Consider the following 14,136-nt stretch of genomic DNA (forward strand, 5'->3'; position numbering starts at 1 on the left):
GACTCAATAGCTGGTGGTATTGCTGTAGTGTGAAATACTATCCAGCCAGTTAAAAGAAGCAAGATGGAGCTGGACCTGGAGATGAAGGCATGAAAATTTAGCTACTCTGGAAGTAGCTGAAGCAGAAGAATGACTGGTTGGATAACAATGAGACCTTGTGTGTGATGGTTTGTGTGTGTGGTGTGTGTGGTGCCCAAGGAGTGGCACTATCAGGAGGTGTGGCCATGTTGGAGTATGTATGTCTCTCTGGGTGTGGGCTTAAGACCCTCACCCAACTGCCTGGAAGTCAGTCTTCCACTAGCAGCCTTCAGAGAAAGATGTAGAACTCTCAGCTCCTCCTGCACCATGCCTGTCTGGATGCTGCCATGCTCCCGCCTTGATGACACTGAACTGACCTCAGAATGTATGCTAGCCCCAGTTAAATGTTGTCCTTATAAGACTTGCCTTGGTCATGGTGTCTGTTCACAGCAATAAAACCCTAAGACAGAAAGAATGTGATACCAGGGACTGGGGTATTACTGTGATAGGCCTGACCATGCTTTTGTTTGGAAGAATGTGGATTTTGGGACTTTGGATTTGGATAGCAGTGGAATGATTTAAATGGGGTTTAATGGGCTATCATACTATGAATATGGAAGACTGTGTTGCTGGGAGTGATTTGAACTGTGCTGACCTGGCCCAAGAGGTTTCAGAGAAGAAGAATTTCAGAATGTGGTATTTTGATGAAAAATGTGGTTGCTTTTTTGCTCTTGTCTGAAGAGTCTACCTGAGGCTAAGGAAAAGAGATTTTTATTAATTGTTTTGAAAAAGGAAGTCTCAAAAACCCTGGTGTAGATTCTGCTGTGCAGTTACTAAAGTTTACTCTTTTTTTTTAAAGATTTATTTACTTATTATTTATGAGTACACTGTAGCTGTCTTCAGACACATCAGAAGAGGGCACCAGATCCCATTACAGATGGTTGTGAGCCACCATGTGGGTGCTGGGATTTGAACTCAGGTCCTCTGGAAGAGCAGTCAATGTTCTTTTTTTCGGAGCTGGGGATCGAACCCAGGGTCTTGCGTTTGCTAGACAAGCGCTCTACCACTGAGCTAAATCCCCAACCCCAGCAGTCAGTGTTCTTAACCACGGAGCTACCTCTTCAGCCCCTAAAGTTCATTCTTTACATTTATTTTGCCTTTTTTTTTTTTTTTCGGAGCTGAGGACCGGAGCTTGCTAGACAAGCACTCTACCACTGAGCTAAATCCCCAACCCCGCTAAAGTTCATTCTTATGAAGAGCATTTTAATGAAAAGGAGCAAGTTGAGAAAGGAAAAAAAATATAAAACCTATGGTTCCAGTATTAAAGGGGCACCAGGAAGTGAGTGGAGCTGACTCCTGTGTTGGAGGATATTAAATTGAATTGAGGGAGTAGTGACCTTGGGGCAAGATCCCACCCAGCTAAATTAGCTCCAGGCAACTTAGTACAAACCTTTAATCCTAGGGGGCAAAGACAAGCAGATCTCTGAGTTCAAGGTCAGTCTAAAACAAAGTAAATTCTAGGTGAAGAAAAACTTAAATCCAGTCTTAGTAGACCACATCTTTAATCCCAGTGTTTAGGAGACAGGCTGCAGATATCTGAGTTCAAAGTCAATCAACGGAGCAAGTTCCAGGACAGCCAAGCTTAGACAGTGAAGGAGTTGGAAACTGAAAGCTGGTGATAATGTAATAGAACAAAGGGGCCATGTTCCAGCCCCAGCAAGGAGCAATACTCGGCAGCTTTGGCCATGTGGCTCTGGCTTCAGAATCCAGAATAGAAGGGACTACTGGGAAAATTGATTCTGGTCAGCTGGAGCTAAGAGATTAGCGGTGAATAAGAGGAGACCAGCATCACTGAGGTGAAACCCTCTGGGAAGTGTTGTCTGAGACCACAAAGAAACTGTGTTCCAGATATAGCCAAGGTTACCTGGTGCTGTGGCTGGACTTGGTAATGTGTAAGAGTCACCCAGGTGGTACTGGTTTTGAAGGCATGAAGGGGTCATGAAGAGCAGCTGAGGCTTGGCACTGTGAGAGGCCATGGGAGGCCATTGGTGAAGGTGCAGCCTCGGTGGCAGTTGATGGCCCAGTCTATTCCTGGCTTCCTTGGATGAAGATATAGACCTCTTAGCTCTGCCTGCACCATGCCTTCCTGGATGCTGCAATGCTTCCCCCTTGATGATAATGGTGACCCTTTGAACCTGTAAGCCAGCCCCAATTAAGTGTTGTTATTTATAAGACTTGCCTTGGTCACGGTGTCTGTTCACAGCAGTAAAACTCTAAGGCATTGTATCACACAATTATTTCAAAAACAAAAGAGAGGGGCTGGAGAAATGGCTCAGTGGTCCAGAGGTCCTGAGTTCAAATCCCAGCACCCACATGGTGGCTCACAACCATCTGTAATGAGATCTGATGTCCTCTTCTGGTGTTTCTAAGACAGCTACAGTGTACTCATCTATATTAATAAATAAATAAATAAATCTTTAAAAAAAACCAAAAAAACAAAAGAGAAGGCTAGAGAGATGACTCAGTAGTGAAGAGCAGTTAACTGCTCTATCAGAGGACCAGAGTCTAGATCCCAGTACGCACACCAACCAGGTGATACATATGCCTGTGGCTCCAGTTCCCAGCATGCCCCACTTCTACTAACCACGAACACACACACATACACACACACACACACACACACACACACACACACACTCTTAGAAATTAAAAAAAAAAAAAAGCGGGCAGGGCTGGAGAGATGGCTTAGTGGTTAAGAGCACTGACTACTCTTCCAGGAGTCCTGAGTTCAATTCCCAGCAACCACATGGTGGCTCACAACCATCTGAAATGGAACCTGATGCCCTCTTCTGGTGTGTCTGACAGTGTACTCATATTAAAAAAAAAAAAAAAGAAAAGAAAAAAAGTCAGCAGAGGGGGCTGGGGATTTAGCTCAGTGGTAGAGCGCTTACCTAGGAAGCGCAAGGCCCTGGGTTCGGTCCCCAGCTCCGAAAAAAAAGAACAAAAAAAAAAAAAAAAAAAAAAAAAAACCCAAACAAAAAAAAAGTCAGCAGAGACTAGAACCCAACATTAGGGGGTGTACCTGGAATGTTCAAAAACTGGGTTTCATTCCCAGTTTAAGGAAAAAGTAAAGACAGAAGCCGGGTGAGCTGACATAGTTTATAACTCCCACACTGAAGTGAAGTAATAAAGTTCCAGGCCAGCCTGGGCTACACAGAGTTTGAGGCCAGCCTGGGCTACTTAGAGACCCTGTAACAAAACAAAAGTATTAGAAATAGGAGCTGGAGGGGTTGGGGATTTAGCTCAGGGGTAGAGCGCTTGCCTAGCAAACGCAAGGCCCTGGGTTCGGTCCCCAGCTCCGAAAAAAGAAAAAAAAAAAAAAAAAAAAAGAAAGAAAGAAATAGGAGCTGGAAAGCAGGAGTATGGTGGCACACACCTATAGTCCCAGCACTCAGGAGGCAGAGGCTAGCCTGGTCTACAAAGTGAGTTCCAGGACAGCCAGGGCTACACCCTGACTAAAAACCCAAAAGGAGTTGGAGGGATGAGTGTTTGAGAGCACTTGCTCTTGCAGAGAACCTGGAGCTCATTTCCAGCACACACACGATGGCTCACAGCCATCACAACTATTCTAGGTCCAGTGCTGTCTTCTTACTTCTGGGCACCATGCAGATAGGTGGTGCACAGACATACAGGCAAGCAAAGTATTCCTGTGCATAAAAGGAAATAAATCTAAAAATGACAATGAGGTGACACATCTATAATCCCAGCAGGCAGGGTGCTGAAGCAGGAAGGTTACCTCCAGATCACAGTAAGCCTGCTTGGCCTAGCAAGACCTTATGTCAGAAAACAAATGAATAAATGTCAAAGAAAAGGAGGGTTTTTAAAGACATTATCACAGGAGAGTCTGAAGCAGAGGGTTGAATGTTTGAGAACAGCACAGACCACACAGTGAGACTCTGGAGGGGAAAAGTAAAGCCAGGCATAGTGTTGAATACCTTTAATTTTAAAACTCAAGAGGCAGAGACAGATGGAGGCCCATCTGTGAATTTGAGACAAGCCTGGGCACATAGCAAATTCTAGGCCAGCCAGGGCTGCATAGTAAGACCTTATTTTGTTCTATTCATAATTTGAACAAAACAACAATAACGCGGGACAGCTGAGTAGGGGACACACTGTAACCACCCCCCCACCCCGCACCCAGGAGCTGAGGGAGGAGGATCAGAAAAGTAAAGGATATCCTTGGCTACATAGTGAGCACAGCCTGAGCTACATAGTGAGTGCAGCCTGAGCTACATAGTGAGACCCTATTTCAAAATCGAAATGGGGGACAGGGGAAGATTTACGTTTCAGGTAATTTCCCCACAAAGTATGTCTGGAAGTTCTCCACAAGTCCTAACAGTGCTTTTTAAATTTAGTGTTTAAATAGGGAACCGGGTGCTTTTTAAATTTAGTATCGGAATCTCTAAGTTCCCTACTGTCAAACCACCAAACCAACACACCAGGAAAGATACGAGAACTGTGGGGAGGATTTCTGGGAGCCAGCCGGACCGTGCTCCCCCACCCCCACCCCCACCCCCACCAGCTTTTCGCTAGTTTCAGGAGGAAAGAAAGATTCATTTTTTGAGCAAGTTGGCCCGCAGGCAGTCCCAGCCGGAGCTCATCCAGCATCACCACCCGCTTCCACGCTGCTTGCAGTTCCCAGAATTGCCTCAAGGGAGCGCGCTGTACCTTAACCAGCGGCCAGAAGCAGAACCCAGGCAATTTCCAAACCTACGCAAGGTGGCGCCCAGCACTTTAAACCTCAGTCAGCGTCCGTCCTTCCCTTCTTCCCTTACACACACACACACACAGACACAGACACACAGACACAGACACACAGACACAGACACACACAGCCGCCGCCGCCACCACCACCACCACCACCACCACCACCACCACCACCACCACCACCACCCCACCCCGGTGCCCAGCACTTTAAACCTCAACTAGCATCTGTCCTTCCCATATCCTGACACACACACACACAGCCACCACCACCACCACCACCCCGTGCCTGCCCACCAGCCAGGCAAGTGCCAGGGGTCATGAATGCATCTGGGGATCTTCTAGGGATGATATGGGGAGCAAGTCTTTTATGAACCCAAATCAGAGCTCTATACTGCCACACAGGGAACAATGCAGAACCTTCCAGAAAGTCTTAGTGTCATCATGGGGACCCCAAAGGTAAGCCTTACTAAGACACTGGGGCGAGGGAAATCAGCATTCGTCTCTTCATCTACCAAATGGGTTCCGTCCCAGCACAGCATAAGTCAGGTGTGGTAGGGCACACTTTTGCTCACAGGAAACAAAATTCACAAGTATATACACAAGGTCGTCTTTTGGCTTCGTAGCACGTTTAAAGTCAGCTTGGGTACAAGAAGCGTCTCAGTGTGGGGCCCGGGGATGTGTGCTCGTGCTGAACTTGGGGCACGCAAGAGCAGCCTCGATGTGCCCAACCACATGAGTCCGTGGACCAGTCCACGGCACAGAGCAACGGCATCATTGGTGTCAAGGACCTTGTGTCCAACCAGAGGAACTTGGGCGAAGCTGACAGATCACAGGCAGGTTTAATGAATAGTTTATGCTGTCTGCGGGAGGTGGGAGCGGGGGCCGGCAGGGCGGAGGGGCCAGGGTTGGTAGGGATGGGTGGGCAAGAGGGGGCACTATTTGCAGGATGGGTGAGTCAGATGAGTATGTTCTCAGATTGGGGAAGGCTGATGAATGGTCTAAAAGAACTTTTCACCATAGGAAATCAGGGGATTTTTGTCATAATTAGTGAGAAACCAGACCAAACAAACCAAACAGGGGGGTGGGATGGTGGAGCCAATGATATGCCTCAGAGGATAACGGTGTTTGCTTCGAGAATGATAGCCTGACTTGGATCCTTAGGATCCTGTGCCGGGAGGAGAGCTGTCCTTTGACCTCCCCACTCCTGCAGTGGCCAGTGGGTGTACACACACACACACACACACACACACACACACACACGGGGGGGGGGCACAAAATACTTAAGAACCTTCCAGGGAGTCTCTTATGTTTTAAAGACACGGTCTCACTATGTAGACCAGGCTAGCCAATAAAATACCTTCAATTCTAGCACTCAGGACTTGCAGGCCATCTGGGGCTGCGTGGTGAGTGCCTCTCTCAAAATAAACAAATGATAAATAAACCATTTTAAACACTTTTCAAAGATTTATTTAGCTTATTGTATGGAAGCTTTGCCTTCATTCATTCTGTGCACCACGTGCATGCCTGGTACCCCCAGAAGTCAGACGAGGGCATCAGATCCCTTGGAACTGGGGTTGCCAATGGTTGTGAATCATTGTTTGGGTCCTGGGAATGGAACACAGGTCCCCTGCAAGAGCAACATGTGTTCTTAACTGCTGAGCCATCTCCCCAACCCCAATAAATAAGCACTTTTTAAAAAAAAGATTTATTCATTTATTATATGTAAGTACACTGTAGCTGTCTTCAGACACACCAGAAGAGGGCATCAGATCCCATTACAGATGGTTGTGAGCCACCATGTGGTTGCTGGGATTTGAACTCAGGAAGAAGAGCAGTCGGTGCTCTTAACCACTGAGCCATCTCTCCAGCCCATAAATAAGCACTTTTAAAGATGATGGTTACAGCTTTCTGAGGAAAATAAAAAATACATAGAGGGGCCTGGAGAGATGGCTCAGTGGTTAAGAGCACTGACTGCTCTTCCAGAGGTCCTGAGTTCAATTCCCAGCAACCACATGGTGGCTCACAACCATCTGTAATGAGACCTGATGCCCTCTATGTGTCTGAAGACAGCTACAGTGTAGTCATAAAATAAAATAAACAAATACATCTTTAAAAAATAAATAAATAGATGGGTGCATTTATTCTGAAAGATCACAGTACGGACAGCCGCTTGAATTGTTTTTATTGTGGTTGTAGTTTGTATAAAGAGCCTGTCCACACTCTGGAAGTTTGGTAGCTGATATCTGGCAAAGTCTCCAGAGCCAAATTTTTGGACCTAGGCTTACGGTCCTGCCTTCCCACGGCTCTGCCTCACTCTGTAGCCAGCCACTCCTTCTGCCAGCCCTTAGCGCACTCTATTCAGACTTCACCTGCTTTTGAGAATATTTGGAGCCTCCCCTTTATCCCTGTGTCTTCCAGCGTTTCCCCTTGAACTCCAGTAGTCACAGGGTACCTGTGGAGGTCTGAATCTAGGCGAGTCCCTCCTTTGTTTAGAATTCTCTACGGCTCCCACTTCACTCAGAGCCAAACCGAAGGCCTCCCTCAGAACCAACAAGACTTCCCACAACCCGCCCTTTCATCTCCTGTCACCCTGCTCTGCTGCTCCTCAATTTCTGCTGCTGCCACACCGAATGGTCCTCCCTCAGGGGTTCCCAGCTCAGGTTACATCACTACCCGGATACCTTCCCATCACTTTCGTTTTGTTGTTGTCCATGCCAGACCCCACGTGCATTTTCGTCTGTTCCTGTTATGGGGTGGTCAAACCATTTCCCTTCTTTCTTGTATGTCCCCTCTGTTATTGGCTATTTCCTACAGATGATGCGCTTATTTGGACAGTCAGTCTGCTCTTGCAAAGGGCGACAGCAGGTTGGGAAGCGTCAGTCTGTAGCATCAGGCACCAGGGTCCGGTTGGCGGTTGCTGCTCCGGGACTGCCAGTGGAGCAGCTGGTGTCCATCCCGTCCCGCTGGGGACACGAGTGTTCTGATGGGCTAGAGCTGCGATCCAGGGTTGGTGGCAGGCAGCGTCGCAGGCCTCCACCGGAAGGCCCAACAGCACTTGGGGATCGCTGCAAACTGTTGGAGGAGTCTTGGTTGCAGGGTCCGCGGCCACAGCAGAGCAGCCTCAGGAGCGCGTGGCGCAGGTCTCGGTTGGTGAAGGTGTAGATGATAGGATTCAGCAGCGAGTTAGCCATGGCTAGACCCAGGAAGGGATCGGCTTGCAGAAGCACAGGACACGCGCGGGCTGGGCACGCGACATCCAGTAATAGCAAGAGAAATAGAGGTCCCCAGCAGGCCACGAAGGCCAGGAGCACCACGCTAAGCGTGCGGAGCAGGGCCAACGACCGTGGCGTGTGCCGGGATCGCGAGGAGGACGTGGCCCTACGGGACCCAGGACCGGCCCGCAGGCGACGCGCGTTGGCCCGCACCTGACAGTAAATCCTTGCATAGAGCGCACAGATGGCAGCCAGGATGCCCAGGAAGGCCAGCACGCAGAAGAGCACATAGGCCTTGGCGTAGAGCGGCAGCACGGTGGAGCAGGCTTCCAGGCGTCCCAAGCAGTTCCAGCCCAGCGCGGGCAGCAGCCCCAGCAGCAGCGACAAGCCCCAGGCGGCCACCGCCATCGCCAGCGTGCGAGCGCGACTGGCGGCAGGCGCGGGTCCACGACGGGCCATGGTAAGGTGGCGCTCTAGAGCAATGGCCAGGAGGCTCAGCACCGACGCTGCGAGCGCCACGAAGACACCCCCTTCGCGCGCAAACCAGAGCGCAGGCGACAGGCGCAATGTGAGCGGCCCGGACAGCAGGATGTTGGTGGCGTAGGCCGCCCCAGCGAGCAGGTCCGACAAGGTAAGACTACCCAGGAGCAGGAACATGGGTGCATGGAAGCGAGGATGGCGGCCCAGCACCAAGAGCACAGCCAGGTTCTCCAGCACGATGAAAGCGCACACAGCCAAGCACACTGCGGCGTCCGCACGCAGGCCGGCACCGGGCTGGTAGCGCGCTCCCCGGAGCTTGCCAGTGTAGTTGTAGTGAAGGACGATGACCTCGCTCACCGGCGCTGGCCGCAGTAGCCCGGACTCCATGGGCTGCCCGCCGCCCGCCGCGGAGATGTCGCAGCTGTATCCTGCCAGATGTCCACGGGAGCACTGTGCAAAAGTCTACGGAGGCAAGGACAGTCAGGATCTAGGAATCCTGAAGAAAAGCCCTGGAAGAGGGTCCCCAAACACTGCGCCCCCTAAGGTCTTGAGAGGGTTTAGGACGGAGGAGAAATGTCTGGATATAGATAGATACTCCACACAGAGACTATCTGGAAGGACCAGCCTATAGTCATGGTGGCTTAGGCCTATAATTCTAGCATTTGGGCAGCAGAGGCAAAGGTTCAGGCGTTCAGAGCCAGCCTCAGCCTGGAGAGATACCTTAACGATTAAGATCTCTTGCCACTATTCCAGAGGACTCGGGTTTAGCTCCCAGGACCCACATCAGACAACTCAAAACCGCCTGCAACTTCAGCACCAAGGGATCAACCCCTCTGCTTGGCATTTGTGCACTGGTCTATATGCGAACTAAAAAATAAAAAACAAAAAAAGTCACTTTAGAAGCAAAAGCACCCCTGGCTGCATAATGAGTTCCAGGCTAGCTAGCTTGGGATAAATGCCCCAAATCAAAAGAACAGCAACACCCCAGCAAGAAGGCTCAGTGCTGTGCCTGCCACCAAGACTGATGGCTTGAGTTTAATCCCCAGGACCTACACGATGGGAGGAGACCTGTGACTCCCAAAAGTTGTTTTCTGACCTACACAGCACACAAAATAAAAGTTAAAGTGTTTGGTTTTTAAAAGGCACCTACCTGTAATCCAGCACTCTAGAAACGGCACAGAGGGTGACTATTGGAAAGTTGGTGGAGGTGTAAGCTGGGCATCTAATGCACATCTGTCCCCCAGCAATTGCCAGATGGGGGGTAGGACTTCAAGATTATCTTTAGCTACATAGTAAGTTTGAGGGCAGCTTGGGCTCCCAGACTCTGGGTCAAGATCAAATAAAACCAAAAGGAACTATTGTAACACAAAAGCAGAGACACATCCAGATGCATACACACCCATAAACAAATGAGAATTCAGAAAATCGCCGCTGTAAAGACAACCACAGATAGGGACACCAAACAGGGAAGGGGGTTCCACACGGACAGGACATGGACACACTGGCCTGGCTGGGGACCTGTAGCTCAGTGGAAGACTAACATGCTCAGGTGACCCTGAACTCCAGCCTCAGCGTTGGCTTCCTCCCCATTCCAAACTGCAGGGGAACATGAGAGTTTATTTCCGCATGAAACATTTCACAGTGACAGAAGCCACCACAGGGGCTCAGCCCTGAGAATGGTCTCACGCCCAGTAGCACAATTTCACAACCTCCACCCACAACCAGCCTGGGGCCCAGTGCCCCATACTGCACATGAGAAATACATAGGCTTTTCCTTGTTTTTGTTTGTTTGTTTGTTTGTTTTTGTTTTTTCAAATGTTGCTGGGTGGTAGCGGTGGGGCACGGCTTTAACTTGGAAGGCAGAGGCAAGTGGATCTCTGTGAGTTCGAGGCCAACCTGGTCTACAAAGTGAGTTCCAGGACAGCTTGGACCACACAGAGAAACCCTGTCTCAAAAAAAAAAAAAAACAAAAACAAAAAAAAACAAAACAAAAAAAAAACAAAAAACAAAACAAAACAAAAAACAAAGCACCAAACACACAACAAAACAAGAACAACAAAAGAAGAAAATGTGTTTCCTCAAAGCACCCGGGAGAATGTTGATCCTGGTCACTCCTTGCACAGAGTCAGAGGTCCTCGGAGACACACATGTCATTAAATCACCTACCCTTTAATCCTCTCAGCAATTCTTCACTTAGTTCCAATTTACAGATAAACAAAAACAGGTTCCTGGCAAGATGGCTCAGTGGGAAAGGGAGTGCCCACTCAAGTCTGGAACCCACACAATATAAAGAGAGAACCCAATCCTCACAGGCTGTCCTCAGACCTCCATGTTCATGGTGTTTGTGGCACACATATATTCACAGTCCCACCCACCCATCCACCACACACACACACACACACACACACACACACACACACACACACACACACAAGTAAATGAGATTTTAAAATAAATTGTTTTTGAGACAGTCTTCATTTGCAGCCCTGCTGACCTGGGTCTATATTGACCAGGCTGACCTGAAAGTTACAGATATTCAACTGTTTCTGCCTCCCAAGTGCTGGGATTAAAGACACACACACATCACCATGCTCTTCATAGAAGTTTTGGACACACTTTAAAAAAAAAAAGCCTCAGGTACCCCAGGCTGGGTACTATGTAGCAGAAAATTATATTGCATTTCTGATCCTCCTGCCTTACCTCCTGAGTTTGGAGGTCACAGGAACATGTCACCACTCAGTTTATCTGGACATAAATCCCTAGGCTTTCTGCATACTAGGCAAGCCTTCTACAAACTGACCCAAATCCTGAGGCCCTCTTAGTCCCATTTTACAGACGAACAGAATGAGGCTCCAGAGAGATGCCTTACATAGAGGTAGACTCACAGATGTCCATCTCTTATACAAAGACGACCCCACAAAAACAATACCACAGTTCCCCGACCCTGCTTCAAAGAAACAGATTTGCCTGGAAGGCAAACGGGGGGGGGGGCGTTCCAGACAGTTTCAGAGTAGCACAGATAGACTTGGAGTACTGAACCACTTTGAATGCAGGAGAGGCATCAAATACAGAGATACAGGTTAAACAGCTTTCTCTGCTCGGTTCACTCAGGAGAGGGTAGATGGGACTTTTATACCAACACCCGCAGTGACCTGACATGCCCGGAAATGAGAATGATACTAGGAAAAGCTTGAAGGAGCCCAGTCAGGCTAAGCTGGAGGGTTCCTGGGGGCCCCACTCCCTTCAGGCAGGGGCCTGCGATTACCCCTGGAGTTTTCTGTTTTCTCTGCTGGGGAGGTTCCATAAAGGATCTAGAAACCCCAGCAAGGAGCGCTGTGCCTTTTCAGCTCTGCAGTCGCTCCAAGGAGCCGTCCCACTTGCCGCAAGTTCCCCTAGTGCTGGACACTCACCCTTGCGCCTAGGTCCGGTCGTGCGCCCTAGGCGGTGCGCCTGGGAACACTGGACGGATGCAACGGGGGCGGGGCTGGAAGTGGCAGGTCTAAGGGCGGGCCCGCGACGCCGAGTGCTGGCGAACGCCCGCAATTGCCCCCTCCTTCTTCCAGCCCCGGATTGCCAGCCTGTGCCACCCGCCGCGGCACCGGAGAGCGCCTCAGCGGCGACTGGTACCAACAAGTCCTAGCTTCTCCCTCGGATCCCCTCCCCGGGACACTCGAGGTGGGAGGGCTCAGAATCGCAGGAAAGAGAGGGCTTTTCTAGATGAACCACTCTCCTACTCCAGATAAGGGGTCCTGTCTGTCTCCTGCTGTCTGGACCCCTGAGCCTGCATCCCAAAGACACCTTAAGGGCTCAGTACCTGGGCTCAATTTACGAGATACTTTTTTTTTTTTTTTTTTTGGTTCTTTTTTTTCGGAGCTGGGGACCGAACCCAGGGCCTTGCGCTTCCTAGGCAAGCGCTCTACCACTGAGCTAAATCCCCAACCCCACGAGTTACTTTTAATTGGCGCTGCTGCTGGAGTCTTCTGGTCCTCACCAGGTGGGGACAGGTCTCCTCTGCTCCGCAGCACGGGGGCCCTTCCCCACTTTCCGTTCATTCTGCTAGGCAAGAGGGGGAAGGGGCGGGTACAAGAGGGATAGTGGAGGTGGAGGGAACTTCCCGGTCCCCAAATAAGTAGGATCTGATTCCTCCCGCCCTATGGCTTCTCTGTCTCCACCCCACTTCTTTCAACCTTTAGGATCTAAACCATGAAATTTAACACTTGTGTTTCTGGCGTCAGGGATTTGAGGCTGTCTTGGGCACAGATTATGGCCAATAAACACTTCTGAATGAGTAAGGTAATAAATGATAAATGGATGTCTGCTATATCTCTGTCCCCTGGGTCTCTTTAAATTTTCTTTCGTTCCTTCTTTCTTTCTTTCCTTCCTTCCTTTCTTCTTCCTCCTCCTCCTCTTCCCCCTCTTCCCCCTCCTCCCCTCCTCCTCCCCCTCCTCCCCTCCCCCCCCTTCTTTTTGGAGACAGGATTTCTCTGTGTAGTCCTGGTTGTCCTGGAACTCGCGCTGTAGCTGGCCTCAGATCTGCCTGCCTTTTCCTCCTGAATGCTGGAATTAAAGGCGTGCACCACCATTCCTAGCTTTAATTTTTTCTTAAAATTACGCTTATTTATGTATCTGTGTATGTGCATGCGTGTGTGTACTATGTCATGTATATGGAGATCAGAGGACAACTTGTCAAAGTTGGTCCCCCCCCCCATGTGGGTCCCCAGGACTAACTCAGGTCACGAGTGTGCTTTATGCAGTGATCCATCTTTGTGGCTCCTCTCAGAGCCTCGTGGTTTCTCCCTGTCTCTTTGAGTGTGTCTCTCTTCCATGCTGTCTGTGTCACTCTCCTACCCCTCTCCCAGGCCACTCCTCCAGCAGGTCAGTCTCAGCTAGCACTACCCGCCCTCCTCCCTTATCTGCCCCTTTAATTCCCAAGAGATTCCTGCCAGGGTCCAGCTCTTCCAACCTCAGACCTGTGCCCACAGTCTGGTTTCTGGTGACTGTTTTAATGATCTTCCTGGGGGCTGTACCCTTTGCCCAGGGTCACTCCAGCCCCATCTGGCCAGCTGTGGGGGGCGGGGTGAGAGGCGAGTACATATTAGAAATCATAGGAAGTGACTCTAGCGTTGTTGCCCGTGGGAGGAATCACGAAATGTCCCAGGCTAGATCACACCTCCGTTGAACCTCTTGGGAGAGCTCTCTCAAGTAGACCCCTATGGGATCCCCATGGCTCGAGACCCAGTTGTTCCAGTGGGCAGAACCGCTCCTACCAGTTTGAACCAATCAAAACCACGCACCTGACAGCATGGCCAATGGGATGTATGGGTCGGGCCTTAAGTGCTTGGTTCATCACAACTCCAGAGACCGGGCATATATATTTGGGGGGAAGGGAATTGTGCCTGGAAAACGAGTCTCGGGGCCTCTCCTGGTAACCAGTAGGAGCTTGACAAATGGTCTTCTGTATCAAAGGGGAAGCAGTGTGGGAGGTGGCTGCTTCACACCTCCCAGGCGACAATATCACCTCCTGTGAGCCCTGCCAGGCACAGTGGGACTCTTCCGGCACGCTGGGGGCCATAGGTCCCAGGCCCAGCTGCCTACACTCCTGCAGACACCTTTCTTTCTTTCCCATAGACTAGGACACCGGGACTTAGGCTGCAGCGAC

At 50.0% G+C, this 14,136-nt stretch overlaps 1 protein-coding gene across 4 annotated transcripts; it reads right to left on the reverse strand.

The window, feature by feature from the left end:
* Window positions 1-6,893: 6,893 nt before the first annotated feature.
* Window positions 6,894-12,066, reverse strand: S1pr5 (sphingosine-1-phosphate receptor 5). 4 transcript variants are annotated; one of them, NM_021775.2, is given in 3 exon segments: window positions 6,951-8,939; window positions 9,198-9,344; window positions 11,888-11,922. In NM_021775.2, a coding segment is annotated over 1 exon segment (1,203 nt). In that variant the 5' UTR covers window positions 8,865-8,939; window positions 9,198-9,344; window positions 11,888-11,922; the 3' UTR covers window positions 6,951-7,661.
* Between the last annotated feature and the right edge of the window lie 2,070 nt (window positions 12,067-14,136).

This window comes from Rattus norvegicus, chromosome 8 (genome assembly GCF_036323735.1).
Source record: "Rattus norvegicus strain BN/NHsdMcwi chromosome 8, GRCr8, whole genome shotgun sequence".
Classification (NCBI taxonomy): domain Eukaryota; kingdom Metazoa; phylum Chordata; class Mammalia; order Rodentia; family Muridae; genus Rattus; species Rattus norvegicus.